The sequence below is a fragment of the Equus caballus genome, chromosome 25, assembly GCF_041296265.1.
Source record: "Equus caballus isolate H_3958 breed thoroughbred chromosome 25, TB-T2T, whole genome shotgun sequence".
In the NCBI taxonomy this organism is placed as follows: Eukaryota; Metazoa; Chordata; class Mammalia; order Perissodactyla; family Equidae; genus Equus; species Equus caballus.
Window position 1 is genome coordinate 12,708,588 of NC_091708.1, and position 16,838 is coordinate 12,725,425.

The window sequence follows — 16,838 nt, forward strand, 5'->3', positions numbered from 1 at the left end:
GTTTTGCTAATGGTGTGGCAATGTGCCCTTTGCTAAGAGTAATAAAAGTGTCCTGCATCTCTGTTTTGTAGCACATGACCTCCGAGTACTTCGTTTCATTACCCTTCTGTGGGAAAATCTGTCTCTTCCATTGCAAAGGAAAATGGCTCCGAGTAGAGGTAAAGTCAGTCACTTGACCTTTTTTTTTTAAACTTATTATGAAACGTCAGACATACGAACAAGTTTTTTTAAAAATGGAATAAGCACCCGCATGCTCCTCACCAGTTTGAGAAATAAATCATGGCCAGTCTGGTTGGCCCTCCCCGTCTGCATCCCCTTTCTCCTCCTCCCTCAGGGAGCTGCCAGCTGAGTTTGGTGTTTCTCATTCCTATTCATGTCTTTATACTTTCACTATATTTGTATCTATACACACACACTTTTGCTATCTATATATTTTGATATATAGATAGTGGAAATATAGAAATGCATATGTATATAGAATATTTATAGTAAAAAATAAGTGAAGTATAACGAAATGGACAAATATTTTAAAAATGTGTGTAAATAGTAAACTGTGTTAATGCTTCTGAAACATCCTTTTTCGTTCTTTATGTGTGTGAGGTTCATCATGCTGATGTGTGCAGCTTGTTCGTTGTTTTCACTGCTGGGAGGTGTAACAATGTGCGACTGTGCCAACGATATCCCTCCATTCTCCTCATGATGGATGTTTAGATTGTCTCTGATTTTTTTGTTAGGAACAGTGCTCCCCTGAACTTCCTGTGCAGTCTCCCAGAGTACCTATGTCGGGGTGGAATTTCTGGGTATAGGGAATGCATATCCTCAGCTTCCCTAGATACTCCCTTGTGCTCTCCAGAGTCCCCCATCTGTTGAGGGTGTGGCCCTGTGTGCGTTCCAGCTTCCTGGGGGGCCTCGGATCCTCCTTCCCTCCTGCCAGGATGGCTTTGGCTTCAGTGTTCACAGACTCCTCTATTTCCACTCTCTAACATTTGTCTCATTTTCTTGCAAGCTCGATTATGAATTTGAAAGGAGATTTGTTATATGTTATCATATATTTCTATATGTTTTTCAAAGGTGGGTTTTGGATTTTTGTGGGTCATGTTTCTTTCGTTTTTCTTTCCTCCTTTTTGTAGTATCTTGTTTGCCCAATTGCTAAAATTGCAAATTTGGGCCAGACTTTCTTTTCCTGTTTTTCCTTTGTTACAGAGGTACTTAATTTAGATTCAAGGACCTCTGCTTTCAGGGGGATTCTTGAAGCCCCTGGAATTATATGCAAATATTATTAGCATTTGTGTATTATATTTTGGGGGGGAAGTATCCATAATTTTCATGAGATTCAAAGAAACCAACCCTAAGAAAGTAAGAACCGTTGCTTTATTGATTTTTAAATACTTCCCGGCAACATTTCAATAACTTAATTATACTGATTTTCCTTTAAGGAAAACTTGGTCATGTCTACTTTAATGAAAGCAGCAATTTTGAAGTAATTATTGTCATTAATGTGAATGTGTGTCAGAAGGCTGAGATCTGGGGTTACGTGACCAAGAGTTATGTGCTAACTGTAAACTTCAAAAACAGGACTCATTAAGAAGGAACACAGCATTATTTGAATTTTAAAGCTGTGTGCTATTTAGTGTATTATGTATATAAATGCGCAAATACTTAGTTTTTTTGACCTTTTTTGAAATAATATCAGGCTTTTAGAAAGGTGCAAAAATAGTTCAAAGAGTTCTCATATACTCTTTACCCACTGTCTCCAATTGTTAACATCTTGCATAACCATTATCAAAACCAGGAAATAAACACTGATACAATACTGTTAAGCAATCTGCAGAACTTACTGACATTTCCCAGATTGTCCTGCAAATGTCCTTTTTCTGGTCTAGGATCCCGAGTTGTACGTAGTTGTCATATCTTTTTAGTTTCCTTGAACCTGGCAGTTGCTCCGTCTGTCTTTGTTATTCTTGGCCTTTTGAAGAGTAGCAATATTTTGTAGATTATCTCTCAACTTGAGTTTCTTCATGTGTGGAATCAGGTTATGCCTTTTGGGCAAAAATACCTTTTCAGTATATACACAAATACTTTAGATAAATATCTAGCTTTTTTTTTTTTTTTTGAGGAAGGCTAGCCCTGAGCTAACATCTGCCAATCCTCCTCTTTTTGCTGAGGAAGGCTGGCCTTGAGCTAACATCCGTGCCCATCTTCCTCTACTTTATTTGTGGGACGCCTACCACAGCATGGCGTGCCAAGTGGTGCCGTGTCCACACATGGGATCCAAACCGGCGAACCCCAGGCCGCCAAAGCGGAACGTGCGCACTTAACCACTGTGCCTCCGGGCCGGCCCTCTGGCATTATTTTTATTACTATCAAATTGTGTATTGTCTACCTTTGAGGTAGCAGAAGTGTTCATTCTCTTAGTGATGCCTAGAAAGTTAGGCAAGGAAAAAGGATACATGTGTTCTTGACGTTGTAACTTATGTAAGCTTTATTTACTGCCTGTACATCCTGACCTTATTCCGTACGTCCAGCCAACTCGGTTCAGTGGCCGTCACACCCCCTCTTTCCTCCAAACACGTCCTGAGTGGTCTGCATTCTCTTTCTACACCACCTTCTGGTCAGTCCTCAGCCACTGGTGGTTGGCTTCTGCCTGCACTCACCAGAGAGCCTGTTCTTGCAACCGAACCTTAACTGCACGATCCAGTTACTATCTTCTAGGTCTTATCTTACCAGACCTGCTTGCTGCATCTAACATTGTTGACACTGGAAATTTTCTTATTAGGCTACCACATTGTCACATCCTCCTAATTTTCCTTATGATGTTCTAATGATTTCTTCTCTTATTTTTCACTCAAACCTCACCCCTACCCCCACCTCTAAAGTGTCAACGTCAGCATCCCCGAGTCCTATCCCGGCTTACCACTCTTCTCAGCCTCTGCATCCTTCTAGGCAATCCCATCTCATAGTTTCAGTTATCATCTTGCCTTTGATGTCTCCCAAATTTATTTTCCAGCCCTTGAAAAGCTTCATATTTGGGCAAAAAGCCAGCCTAATTGTCCATCTCATGAACCACTCAAGCTCTACATGTCTGAAACCAGAATCATCTTCTGCCGTTCTTGTCTTCTTCCTATGTCTGTATTTTGGGTGCCTCCATTCATGCAGCCATTCAAGCATTCAAGCTGTTCCTTTAGAGTTATCTTTGACTCCTTCTTCTTCCTCAGTCCCTGGTGCAGCCAGTCACCAAACCCTGCCTATTTTGTGTCTTTTGCCGTTTCTGGCCGAGATCACTGCAGTACCGTGCCGGGGGGTTCCCCTGCCTTCGCTCTTGTCTTCTTCCAGTGGAGCTCCACACCACTAGAGTGAGCAAGCCAAAATGCAAATAATAATATGTCACATTTTACTGAGACTTACTGTTTCCCAGACACTAAATGTTTTTTTAAACATGACTGATCTTATTTAATCTTCACAAAATCCTCTTATCCCCCATCTTACTGATGAGGAAAGTTATTCAGCTAGAAAGTAGGAGAGCTGATGTTTCAAACCAAATCTGTCTGACTCCAAAACCCTCACCCAGTCTTACCACCAACAACACATGGCCTCTTATAAGGCTGACCATCTCATTCTTCTGCTTAAGACTTGGTGCTCGTTTCTTCTTATCTACAGGTAGCGTCCAAATCCTTTAAGACATACTGTCTGGCCGTCCCAGTCCTTGCCTTTGGCCGTCTCCTGGCCTCATCTCTTGCCTCGCCTCTCCAACCAGCAAAATGCTCCAACACAACCAAAATGCTTGTAGACCCCACGTGTGAGAAATATGTGGTCTTTGCCCATCCTCTCCCTCTATTTGGAATGTTCCAATTAGCCTCTAACTAGACTGCTGCCAGCCTGCTTTGCTCCCATTCATCATTCACGGTCCAGATCTGAAAGATCTTATATCTAAATATAAATTTATGAAATTCCAGTTTGTGAAAAAATAAATACAAATGTCCAATAAATATGATTATTTCTTAAAGGAACACAAATTTACACAATTTAAGTGATCTAGCCAAAGAGTTTGTTAGATAAGTGACAATATAGCTATATGATAGACTGCTGTAACATTAAAGTGACGTAAGAGATAATGACATAGAACAGTTTTATGAGACACTGAGTGAAAAATAGTCAATTATGTTATAGTATATACAAGTGTGTTCTAATTTTTGTAAATCTAACTTTTTGTAAATGCATGGATAAAAGACTAAAAGGATAATTGTAATCTATAGTAGATTACAAGTGATGTTTATATCATTCTTTTAAGTATCTAAATTTTCTATAATGGAGGCATTTTACTAAAATAGGAAAAAAAGTAAATTTTAAAGAAAAGTCCCAATTCTAGGCATTCCCTCCTCCTGAAAGCTTGCCCTAACATCTCCTTCCTGGCTAGGTCAGGTACCCATCCTCTATGTTCTCATAGTACCCTGTGCATAACTTGATTATTGCCCCTACTGCATTGTCTTATGATTATAGATTTGTGTTGTCTCTCAAGAGACCAGGAGCTGTCTGAGATGGGGAAGTATGTCCCTGTGGCCCAGTTATGCCTGGATATAATAAGCTTTCAAAATATACCATCCAGGGGCCAGCCCCGTGGCCAAGCGGCTAAAAGTTCGGATTCTCGGGTTCGGATCCTGGGTGTGGATTTACTCCACTCATAAGCCATGCTGTGGAGGCATCCCACATACAAAGTAGAGGAAGGTTGGCACAGATGTTAGCTCAGGGCTAATCTTCCTCAAACAGAAAGAAAAAAGAGGAGGATTGGCAACAGATGTTACCTCAAGGCAAATGTTCCTCTTGCACACACAAAAATAATAATAAAATATACCATCCATACCAATATATATGTTCCATATATATGTTTGAATAAATAAATACATTTTAAAATATTGCCCCATAGTACTGTTTGTGTTTATCATGTGTTAAGAGACTTAAAAAAATTATAAAATTTAATACAGCATTGTCTGGGGCAGTAGAAAAAGGCTTACTTTTGGTATATCTGACTTCTCTGCCAAGAGGGGTCAGGTTCTCCCTGCAGTCACCACACTGAAAGCCCCACCAATCGTTCTTAAGGTGGCAGTTCATGCAGTTATAGGCATGATGTTCCTGCCGGGGTGACTGTCCCAGCGGGCTCTATTTGGCTAATGTCACTATAGTCAATGATGGCAAATATCGTAATGACTTAGTAAGAGAAGTTACAGGCATTTAGAGGTGCACCCGGAATCTTATATTTCAGTGTTGCCATTTGATCACAGATAGGTAATTGCTTTGACTCAGTGTGTAATTTCTCAATTTTTGAATTATTAATTTGAGCTTATTTTACTTCTCTATGACTTTCTGAGTTTCAATTTTTTAGTTATAGGACAAATGATAAAAATTATCATTGGGTTTTCTGGTGAAACTATAAAATACCAAAATATGTTATGACTTAGAAATATGTAGTATTTACTACTAGTAAAATTCTGTCTCTGAGTTCTCTCTATTCTTCATTTCCTCATTGCTAAGACACAATAGTTTTTTTCCTCACATTTTATTATTTTGGAGAACACACTGCACCTTATAATCAACAATATATAATAATGTGTAAAATTATTGTATATCAATAGTGTCCTAAAATTGAGAACCTAGTAGATATTACTATATTTATTAATTTTACTGATTATTATTAGTTTAGTGGTTTTTACTGATTAAATGAATTAACAACTAGATGTTGAAATCAGTTCTATTCTGAAAGAATACTTATTTGGCAGAAAGTACATTTTAAAATAAGATAAAATTAACACTGATAGTCTTTATTGCTTTTATATGCAATTTGGAGTTGTACAAATGTAATTGCACAGAAGCGTGTGGGCCTTTGGGGTGTGCTAATAAATTAGCCAACACACGTCTCATTGCAGATCACCAACGTTCACAGCAGCCGGGCTCTTGACGTTCAGTTCCTGGACTCCGGCACCGTGGCATCTGTAAAGGTGTCCGAGCTCAGGGAGATTCCCCCTAGGTTTCTGCAAGAGATGATCGTGATCCCACCTCAGGTACTGGGCGCTACGGGCCGGAGGGCTTTCCTGGAGGAGGCGTGCAGGCGCTCACAGTCGTTTTGAGATGCCCTCTCAGTTGTGATCTTGATAATGACCCAAGTCTGAGGTTGTAACAGAATTGGAAGTTGTCCATATGTGGTTGTTCACTGGTTTTCGGACGTAAAATTTGGCCAACTTAGACGAGACCAGTCAAACTTACAGAACGTTGGTTGATAAATGTGTGATTTAAGGGTGTATGGTCATTAGGCTGTGTGTCCAGGTTCCACCTTAGTACTTAGATGCCAGTGCTGACTTCTACACAGTTTTAGGATATTCTATGTAAATATTTTCTCCCAGAGTTCTCAGTTTATTTAGGTAATTATTGTCTTCAGAAATGTGTTTATATTTAATCATTTTCTTTTGTGATCTTTTCCCGTAGATTTTAGTAAAAAGATTAACTTCAGTCTATCCTTTCTCTACTGGTAAAAAAAAAAAATCAGATGATAAGAATTTTGAATTATTTTGACTTAATTAAAATTGTTAAGAATTATTTCCTACCTTTAGGAGCCATAAAGGATTTTGTACAGAAATCAGGGTTTTTTTTTTAAAATAAAATTGTTCAACATTCTGTAATTTCAAAAGGCCATGTGACTTATATTTGCTAGAGGATATCTTACACCATCAAAACTCAGTGAATAAAAAGTACTTGACGGTGATTAGCATGGCTTTTTATGATTTCTCTCACTCCAGCCTTTTCTAAAATGACTGTTACAGAGAAGCTGTTTAACTTGTGTTCAAGCCAGGCTCAGAGGGGAGAAGGAATCCAGGAATCCTGGAAGTGGGTTTTTTTCCTCTTCACAAAATTGCCTCTGTCCATTCAGAGGCTCCATCAGACTGAAGGGCATCCCTGAGGTCACTTTTACTCTCTGTTGTAGCCGTTGTACAAAAGGTTCTGCCGTGATGGTGGGAGGTAAGAAGCACCAGGGAAAATGAGGCTTTTAGGTGCCTGTGGATTTCAGGCTTTCTAGCCCTCCTTAATTCTCATTACAACCTCCTTCAGAAGGTGAGCCCAAGTGCCCAGCAGCCACAGGTGCTCAGGAAATGCTGAATGAAGCACTAAGCCTCCAAAAAGATGTTTGCGACAGGTGTCAGAGTTCATCCAAATGACACTTCATTTTTGTCTAGTTGGACTCCGAGGGAAGACCCAGATATCAGTCCCGATCCTGTCTTCAATCTTACACAAATAAGTCTCTCTGCGTCTCTTTCACCACCTGTAAAATGGGGTCACAACATTGGCCTGTCATGCAGAAGTATTGTAGGGGGAGAGGTACATGAAGTGCCTGGTATAAGCCCTGGCTTGTAATAGATAAGTAGAGACAATGGTAGTAATGTAAAGAGAGCCGGGAACATAACAGATGCTCCAGCTGAGAGCTGTGATTGTCATTATTAGCTGTTGCATGCTTTCTATCTTGGCAACATCTGACTTGTAGGAAAATAATATCAACATTATTCCATAAGTACCTATTTTAAGACGGTGAGTTTGTTTTTTCATCATGTTTTCTTTTCAGGCTATAAAGTGCTGCTTAGCAGATATCCCACAGTCTATTGGCATGTGGACACCAGATGCTGTGCTTTGGTTGAGAGATTCTGTTTTGAATTGCTCGGACTGTAGCATTAAGGTTAGTTATCTTATGGCTCTTGATACCTTTAGAAAGGGAGCTGTCAGCCGGAAGGGCTCATTTGGTTTTTTGAAGGAGTTTTATCTTACTATAAACTGATGCTTTAATGTCTGACACCTTTTTATAGTCAAGAGGTTGGTTATATGTGTAGCTATAAGATATTTCTTGGTTTAGTTTTGATTTAAGAATTTATACTGTATCTCCAGTATTATTTTAAATGTAATTTTTCCATTATTAATAAGGTAGCAGAGATGATTCTCTGCTCCTATTTTGCTCCATGATAAGGAATTAAGTCTCCAACAGAGGGACCATATGTCTCTTGATAAATTTTTCTAAAGACCATTTAAATACGTCCCCTATTTCTTTTTCTTTCTAAAGTAGAATAGATTATAAACAAATCGTTTGCTTATAATCTTGATTTTTGCCTCTTTTCCTAAAGTTTATTTAAACTGTTTATTTCACTAGCTCATTTCTTTTTCTGCGCTTTTGCATCTTCATATCAAAAACATTGCTCATATTTCCAAGAATAGGAATGTGAGATGATATTTCTGTTTTAAGTGATACAAATAGTATTATTTTATATAAGCATTTAACAATTAAATGTCCTTGAGAAATATCTTCATGAAGTTCTCTAAATTATTCTGGCTCACACTGATTTTCCTATCTTCATCCTCCTCTAGCTTTATAATACACAATTACACAATTACATACCAGTTTATATTCCTCAGTTGCCACATGATAATGAATATTGTTTTCTCATGTACTTTGTAAGCGCCTAAAGCCAGGGTAATGGATACTCAACAAAAATATTTTTTAATGGTTGATTTTTTTGAAATGGTACTTCTGTATAGGAAATATCAAAATGAATTAGCAATCAGTACTTCATTAGCACTCCAAAGGATGAATTTAAATAGATTCTCCTCGCTAGAAAAAAATTTAAAAAGTCACTTCCTGTAGAAGGCTTGCCTCGCTGGTGTCGCCCTGTCTTCAAGCCTGCGCTCCTGCCTTTCATTCCCACCCCTATTTGATAAAAGGTAGATGCGTCTTTTTTTTTTTTTATCATTCCTAAGATAAACCAGAGGAGCTGATGAGAAGAATTAACAATCACCAGCCCTTTGGGACACACAGCCGTGCAGTCCTGGTTATCAACGTGTGGTGCTCCATACACACACTCACCCCTCTGGCAGCAAGAGCAGCAGTAGCTAGGTAGTCACAGGTCTCCTAGGCAAAAGGTGCAAAACTGTAATTTTGGCCTATTCAGTGGAGCTTTCTTCCTCCTTTTCTCCCCCGGTCCCTCTCTTCCCATGTAACTCGGGGAGAGGGTGAGGGGTGAGGGCGTACATTAGGACCAAACAAGGAATTTGGACCACAGGTCAGGAGGGTATGGTGAATGTCACACTGCTTCTTTCCCTCCCCGTCTGAGAGAGCAGCAGCCTTAGCCAGATGCTTAGAGGACCTTCTGCCGTTGTCGTTATTTCTTATTGTTGAAGCTGAGTGAGGAACACATGGGGATTCATCATACTAGTCTTTCTACCTTGAGTGTTTTAAAATGTCATTAATAGAAAAAAGTGTTAATCATGATATATAGAATCACTTTCTCTCAATGATAATGACCTCCAGCATAAGTTATTCTCAAGAGTCTTTATAAGTTAGTAAATTTTTCATTTCCATAAGCTTGCTGCTGGTTTCTAGACTATTTTGACTTAAGAGCCCATTCATTGCTACAGCTGTGATAGATAATTCATCTTACCTTAAATAAAATGCATGTTAGCAAGTCAGGTTTTCTTTGCAAAATACTGTGTTTTAATATTTAAGGCTAATATTATAACTGCCTCTCAGAATTCACTGTGAACTTGGATTTCTTGAATTGTTTTTTGTCTGTTTTCCGAAGGTTACAAAAGTGGATGAAACCAGAGGGATCGCATATGTTTATTTATTTACTCCTAAGAACTTCCCTGATCCTCATCGCAGCATTAACCGTCAGATTACAAATGCAGACTTGTGGAAGCATCAGAAGGATGTGTTTTTGAGTGCCATATCCAGCGGAGCTAGTTCTCCCAACAGCAAGAGCGGGAACACCCCCATTTCAGGCAACACTGGAGAGAATTTCAGAAAGAGCCTCACAGATGTCTTCAAAAAGTCTGTGATGGACCACACCAGCTCTTTCTCCATGGAGGACCTGCCACCTCCTATCCACTTATCAAAGCCAGGGGAACACATGGATGTGTACGTGCCTGTGGCCTGTCACCCAGGCTACTTTGTCATCCAGCCATGGCAAGAGATACATAAGTTGGAAGTTCTGATGGAAGAGATGATTCTATATTACAGTGTGTCTGAGGAGCGCCACATAGCGGTGGAAAAAGACCAAGTGTATGCTGCAAAAGTGGAAAATAAGTAGGTCCTTGGACAAAGCATTTTATTCTACTCCTAAGAAAAATATGTAGAATGATAACCAAGAGTGCTTAGTCCCTGCAGGGGGACTCGGAACTGCGCGAATGGGGATTTTGAATGTGAATTGAGACTAATGAATGTGCAGTTTTCTAATGTTTACAATGATGTCGTTCATCTAAAAGTCTAGTGGACCGTATTCCTGCTAAAACCCGATTATATCTAAAGTGAAGGTTTAAGAAGGCTTTTTCTATTTTTCTATTAGAAACAAATTATTTTGTGCAGAAAATAAGGTTTAATGACTTTCTAATTTTCAAAATATTTATTTTAGGAAATCTGGAAAATACAAAAAAGTATAAGAAATTAAAATCAGCCAACCAACATAACCCTTGTTAAACTACTTATGTGTTTCTTCTAGTTTTTTTCTATACATATTTATACAATTGGTGTATTAGTATTATAAATAATTTTGTACCTATTTTTTTCACCTAACATAATCCTGTGAACAATTTTCCATGTGATAAAATTTCTTCATAAACATTTTTAATGGCTGAATCATATAGAGAAATCATCATTTACTTATCATTCTCCTTTGTCATGTAGGTTTTCTCCTCCTAGATTTTTCACTATTATAAATACAGTTGAGCGTAAATCTTTGTTTGCATCTCTGATTCTTTATTTTCGGGATAGATTCCTAGAGGAGAAATTACTTGTTTAAAGAGTGCGGGGTTCTTGCTCTGTGCTGTCACGTGCTTCCTGGAGAGCTTGCGCCACCTTTCGTAAGGGGCAGTAGAGTGTATTTCACAGCTCTTTGCCTTTGGACAGTGAGAACCGTAATGCCTTACATTTGTTTAGCACTGCCGTCTGTTTTCTCACGGTTTCACATTTGGATCCACGCCCTCCTTCCTGAAGCCCCCTCACTATGTGCTGGTTCCACCCAGTGAAGCCCAAGCACTACACACTACACTCTACACTCCTTCCACGGGAGCCCTAGGAGATGGCACAGCCGCCCCTGTCCTGTCCCCTTGGCCAGCTTTCTTAGGAGAAATGGACAAGTTGATTTGATGATGCTGAACACAAAGAACTGTCTCCCCACTCCCGCCCAGCACACACAAAACACATACACACCCCCCAAAACTCAGTTTAAAAGGTCAAACTGCTTATTTCTTCTATAAAATGCTTTCATTCTTTCTTAAGATAGCAAGCCTAGGCGTTTATAAAATTTTGTTATTTTCATAGGAGAAAAAAACTAATTTTCAGCTCTTAAAAATGAAAAATATAATACCTCTCATTCTGAAAAGCATTCAACTTAAAAGTCGTAAGCTTTTCATCTTCAAAAAAACATTTTTACTATGTTGTGTCATTTACAACTGGAAGCATAAATGGGTTTAATTCCATATGGGAACATTATTTGTGTAAATTTGCCTCATCAGAATTCTTTGCAGGATAATTTAATCACAGTTAAAATCCAACTAATGTTAACTCTTATCTGAGGGGCAGATTAATGATGATTAGTGATGGGGAGGTTCTACTTAGAGGCAAGGGTTGTGTCGGGTTGGAGAACCCATAAACTGGAGACCTGTAGTGTGGGACTTCAGAGTCCACCCCCCTCCACGGGTGGAACAGTTTTGCCCCAGGACTCTTGGGTTTTAACCAGTTAATTTGTCCCCAGATTATCAAGGGATGTCTTATGTATAAGAACAGATTATCTGATATTTTTTTAACTTTATGAACTGAATCAGTGTAAAGTGTTTAGAGCTTCTGTCTTGTTTACAACCCAGACTATTTACTAAGCCTTGTTCCCAAATGCGGTGAGTTAAGACTTTGGAGTTTCAGATACACTTTGATTACAGTGGTTTTCAAATCCATCTCAGCTTCAGAATAACCTGGAAAACCTATGAAAAGTGCAGATTCTCCTACCTCACCCCCGGCATCCTGGATCAGAATCCCTGGGAATAGAACCCTAGAGTCTGTGTTTTTAACAAACTCTCCAGGGGATTCACATGTGCACTGAAATTGGTAATCTAATCAAAATGGAAGCCTGTCTTTAAGCTATAAGTTTTGAAAATTGAAAGCTAAATAGAAGCACCACCCATGAGTTTTCTGATGGCTCTCCTCACTGCTCTGTACCTCTTATTTATAGACTAAAAGTACAGACTACCATCGTTTGCCCTGTACAATTTAGAAACAGTGATATCGTTGGAAACCAAATGTTTTCATCTCCTTTTGCACTTAGACAAATTAGCAACCTGCACCAAATTGCCATTTCCACATATGAAAATTTCTCTTCAGTTTATCTGAAGTTCTTATTTACACAGCTTATCTTCATTTTAATAATTACAGTAATAATGATGATAGCTACCATTTGCCAAGTGCCTATTATATGCCAAAGTAATGTGCTAGGCGCTTTACAGTCATGCACCACATAATGACGTTTTGTTCAGTGACAGACCGTATATTCAGCGGTGGTCCCATAAATCAGCACCATAGGGCCTAGGTGTGCAGTAGGTTATACTATCTAGGTCTGTGTAAGTGTGCTCTGTGATGTTCACACAACGATGAAATCACCTAACGGCGCACTTCTCACAACGTGTCCCCATCATTAAGCAACACATGCTGTGTATGTATTATTTCTGCAAGTAAGTTAAAATTAAATATTACATGTGAGATAACTGCAGCTCAGAGAGGTTAAAGAGCCCAGGGTGACACAACTGAAAAATGCCCCAGGTGGGACTCCAGCTCAGGTCCGTTTGGCCCCCAAAGCTCATGTACTTTGGCTACCTTTTCATGTCCCCCTTGTCTCTGCGATCCATATGTTATTGCTTGCTGCGCTTTGGCCTTATCTGAAGGTTTCTGGAGTGCCCCCAGGAGCCTCCACTCACATACAGCGTTTAAGGTTGGCCTCTTTGCAGCTTTCCTGTGATGGTTCACCCTGTAGCAGCTGTGTGGGCTTCTTACACGCTGTCTCTGTTAGTAGCCTTGGCTGGAGCATTAGTCCCGTCTGGCCAGCCCCAGCCCAGGAGTGTGTTGCAGCGAAGGGCCTGCTGTTCCACTGGGCTTGTGGCTGATAAACCTGTTTCAGAGGGCTCACCATTTAGGACCAGAGACGCTTCCTTTTTAGACATTATGAACAATCCTCCTTTCCTTAGTGTAATAATAGTCTTTAATCATGTAAGCAAGACTATAAGACTTTAAAGTGGTCCTTCACACCTGAACTTTGAAGTCTAGGTTTTCCTCAGTTTAATGGTGATGATGTAGGCTCAGAGAGGGAAAGTATATTCGTGTGAATTTCTTTCTTGCACCTTGAACTCCAGATCTGAAACCATGCTCTTCTTCTTTCCCCGTATTCTCCTACCATTTCCAGGTTCTTTATTTTAGTTGGTGAATTGGATTTTGTGTTTTGTTTTATTTAGTTTTTTAATCTCCTTACTTGGCATAATTAACATTGTCAACTTTGCATCCAGAACTTTCTGTAATCTTTTCCTACCTTCCCAGTCTGACTTTCTCTTCCATTCCTCCACGCGTTCTAACTCGTAGCTACATAGATGTGCTTGCTCTGCTCCAACCACCATACCCTGTAAAGTTGTCTCTGCTTTTTGTCTCGTGTGTGTCTTCAGCCTGGCCTGGTCCTGCTTGTCTCACTCCTTCCACCTTCCTCACATGTACCTTGTCCCAAACAAGCGGCCATCCACTCTCTACCCGTCAGAGTGAAGGGATCCACTAGCCTTGTCCTGATCATCTTCCGTGGCCTTTGTTTCATTCTGCTTAGTGATGGTTGGCAGATCGTGTGTCATTCTCCTTTACTAGCTCCATAAGGCCTGTGAAAGGGTGTTGAGTGAACAAATTCCATCAAATGAGCTGGTGGCAAAGCAGAGGATAGTAACCTTTGGGGAAAAAAGAAGGAATCTCTTTAAAAAACTTCCACGACAGTATAGGTTTATATTTTGATAAACATCGTTCAGACTGACTTTTCTTTTTATCATAAAATGTTACCCTGAAAGCAGGTGTTGATTCTTGTGTGTTTTTTCTTCCTTTTTAATTCAATGCACGTTTAGGTGGCACAGGGTGCTTTTAAAAGGAATCCTGACCAATGGACTGGTGTCCGTGTATGAGCTGGACTACGGAAAGCACGAATTAGTTAACATAAGAAAAGTGCAACCCCTGGTGGACATGTTCCGGAAGCTGCCCTTCCAGGCGGTCACGGCTCAGCTAGCAGGTAACTTCTGTGGAATCGGAACTCATGTCACAACGTAGTTTATATTGTCATTTTGTCCTGGGTACTTAGGGAGTACCAAATCATTGGCCTGTTGAGTTCGCTTCTTTTTTTTTTGCACAACTTCCCAACCATATTAGAAATAATCTTAATGATCGCTCACAGTCATGCCCTCCCACTATATCTGCTGTTTCTGTTTTTCCATATTTCTCTTTCTGGTTTCACGTATGAGTATATTTCTAAAGCTGTGATCTTAGTACTGGTACAATATTGCATTCTGCTTTCTTCATTAAGCATTTTTTTTCCCTCATTACTTTTTGGCTGGTTGTTTGATGGTCTTGATAATGATTTTTAATAGCTGCAAAATATTCTGTTTAATCATGTTCCCTATTGTTGAACTTTTAGGTTGTCTACACTTTGGTTGTGGTATTAAGAAAAGAACCTGCAGCTATGTATACTAGCTAAAACAAACAGTGAAACAACCTAAAAAACCAACAAGAGAACATTGCACAATTAATATTTCATAATTTACTGCATAAATTATAATACGTTTACATAATGGATTTTCACGATTATAAAACATTCCTGGGTCATAGACCATTTTCGTGGCCAAGTGAGTTTCCAGTTGCGTTGCAGCCAACGGCACGTCACCACGGTCACACCAGCCTGTCGACAGTGGTTACAGTCGGAGGAGCTGAGCTAACGGCTGTGCAGTGGCGCTTCCATAGTGTAGTCTGTTGAGATTTCGTTGTATCTTTTGTGGAAGTGGTGTAAACGTTGGCGGCTCCTCTGTGTGCACTCTACCAGCAGGGAGCACCAGCAGTTAGAGGCAGCTCCACCCAGAGGCCTGTCAGCATGAGCAGAGGGTGTGGCAGCCAAAAGGGCTGAGGGGCACAGACACCTCCAGTCACCCAGGCTCTCTGTGCCCCGCCACGCTGGGCTGTGGGGAGTTTGGACCGTGTGGTGCCTCCCTGATTCCTCACCCTCGCGCAGTCCATACATTTAGCACAGTAGCACAGTGGCAGAAGTGATTTGATCTCAGAAATGAGGGAAACTATATATGTAGGTTTTTTTTTTTTTAAAAGATTGGCACCTGAGCTAACAACTGTTGCCAATCTTTTTTTTTTCTGATTTATCTCCCCAAATCCCCCCCGTACATAGTTGTATATCTTAGTTGCACGTCCTTCTAGTTGTGTCATGTGGGACGCTGCCTCAGCGTGGCCTGATGAGCAGTGCCATGTCCACGCCCAGGATCTGAACTGGCAAAAACCTGGGCCACCACAGCGGAGCACGTAGACTTGACCGCTCGGCCACAGAGCCGGCCCCTAGATTCTTCTTTTAATTATTGACTAGCTTTTATTGGAGAGATAGATATTTCCTTATTTTGAAGTATTTGCCAGTTTCTTTATGCCTCCTACTAGAATTCAAAGGAAACTCCCATGGTACTTGGATATGAACCAAAAATGGCATTTTGCACATGGCATGGCTTCCATTCATCTGCTTTGAACTCAAAACTCTAAATGGTTTCTTCATATTTAATGGTTACATTTTTTAATTTTTATTTTTTAATATTCAGGTTTTGGTAACAACACATTTTGTTAAACATGACAATCAAACTGCCCAGAGGGGGAGTCTCTGTGAGGAATGGGTGCCTGGCACCATCATCCCCACCACCAGCATCATGGCTGTCATTCACTGGTGCTCACTATGTGCAAGGGACTCCACCGCCCCACACTAGGAGGTTTAGCTGCTGTTACTATCACTATGACACAGATCAGGAGACAGCGGCTTAGAGACTACGCAAGGCTTCTCTTGTGGGAGATTCTTTTTTTTTGGTGAGAAAGATTGGCCCTGAGCTAATATATCATGCCAATCTTCCTCTTTTTGCTTGGGGTCGATTGTCGCTGAGCTAACATCTGTGCCAGTCTTCCTCTATTTTGTATGTGGGACACCGTCTCAGCATGGCTTGATGAGCAGTGTGCAGGTCTGCCCCCAGGAGCCAAACCCCTGAATCCTGGGCTGCCAAAGCAGAATGCATGAACTTAACCACTACACCACTGGGCCGGCCCCTTGTGGGAAATTCTTAATAATCAGAGAACTTAGCCCACTCACTATATACATAATAGGTCTTTTAAATTATATGTGAAACTCCCAGACTTTGGTCACTGTGGGGCATAATTTATAGTTTATCTAATGTAGTATATATGGACTTAAATTATGTTAGTTTAGTAGTATTTCTTGGAAAATACATATTTTTGTCTCAATTTTGTTTTAAAATCTAATTTAAATTCTTCAACTTGAGTTCTCAAGTTTGAAAGTCATGGGGATTTAGAAATGACTGGGACTTAAAATTCATTTGGTCCCACGAGTTTATTTTACGGTAAGCCCTGAGAGAGAACTGCAGTGCCCAAGCTCACAGCACTTGAGAGAGGAGGAGTTGGGAAGAGTAACTGAGTCTCCAGACTTTCAGCCCAGTGCTTTTACCGTGATACTGTATATAAATTTGAAAAATTAGTATGCTGT

The 16,838-nt window shown here is 40.1% G+C and overlaps 1 protein-coding gene across 3 annotated transcripts in view; it reads left to right on the plus strand.

The window, feature by feature from the left end:
• The window catches only part of TDRD7 (tudor domain containing 7), a 91,064-nt gene that overhangs the window by 73,335 nt on the left and 891 nt on the right, over nt 1-16,838 (plus strand). For all 3 annotated transcript variants that reach the window (XM_070250881.1, XM_023629702.2, XM_070250880.1), the window contains exons 12-16: nt 72-158; nt 5,919-6,053; nt 7,604-7,714; nt 9,606-10,108; nt 14,158-14,318. In XM_070250881.1, coding sequence (XP_070106982.1) covers nt 72-158; nt 5,919-6,053; nt 7,604-7,714; nt 9,606-10,108; nt 14,158-14,318 — 997 coding nt within the window. The remainder of the gene's footprint in view (nt 1-71; nt 159-5,918; nt 6,054-7,603; nt 7,715-9,605; nt 10,109-14,157; nt 14,319-16,838) is intronic.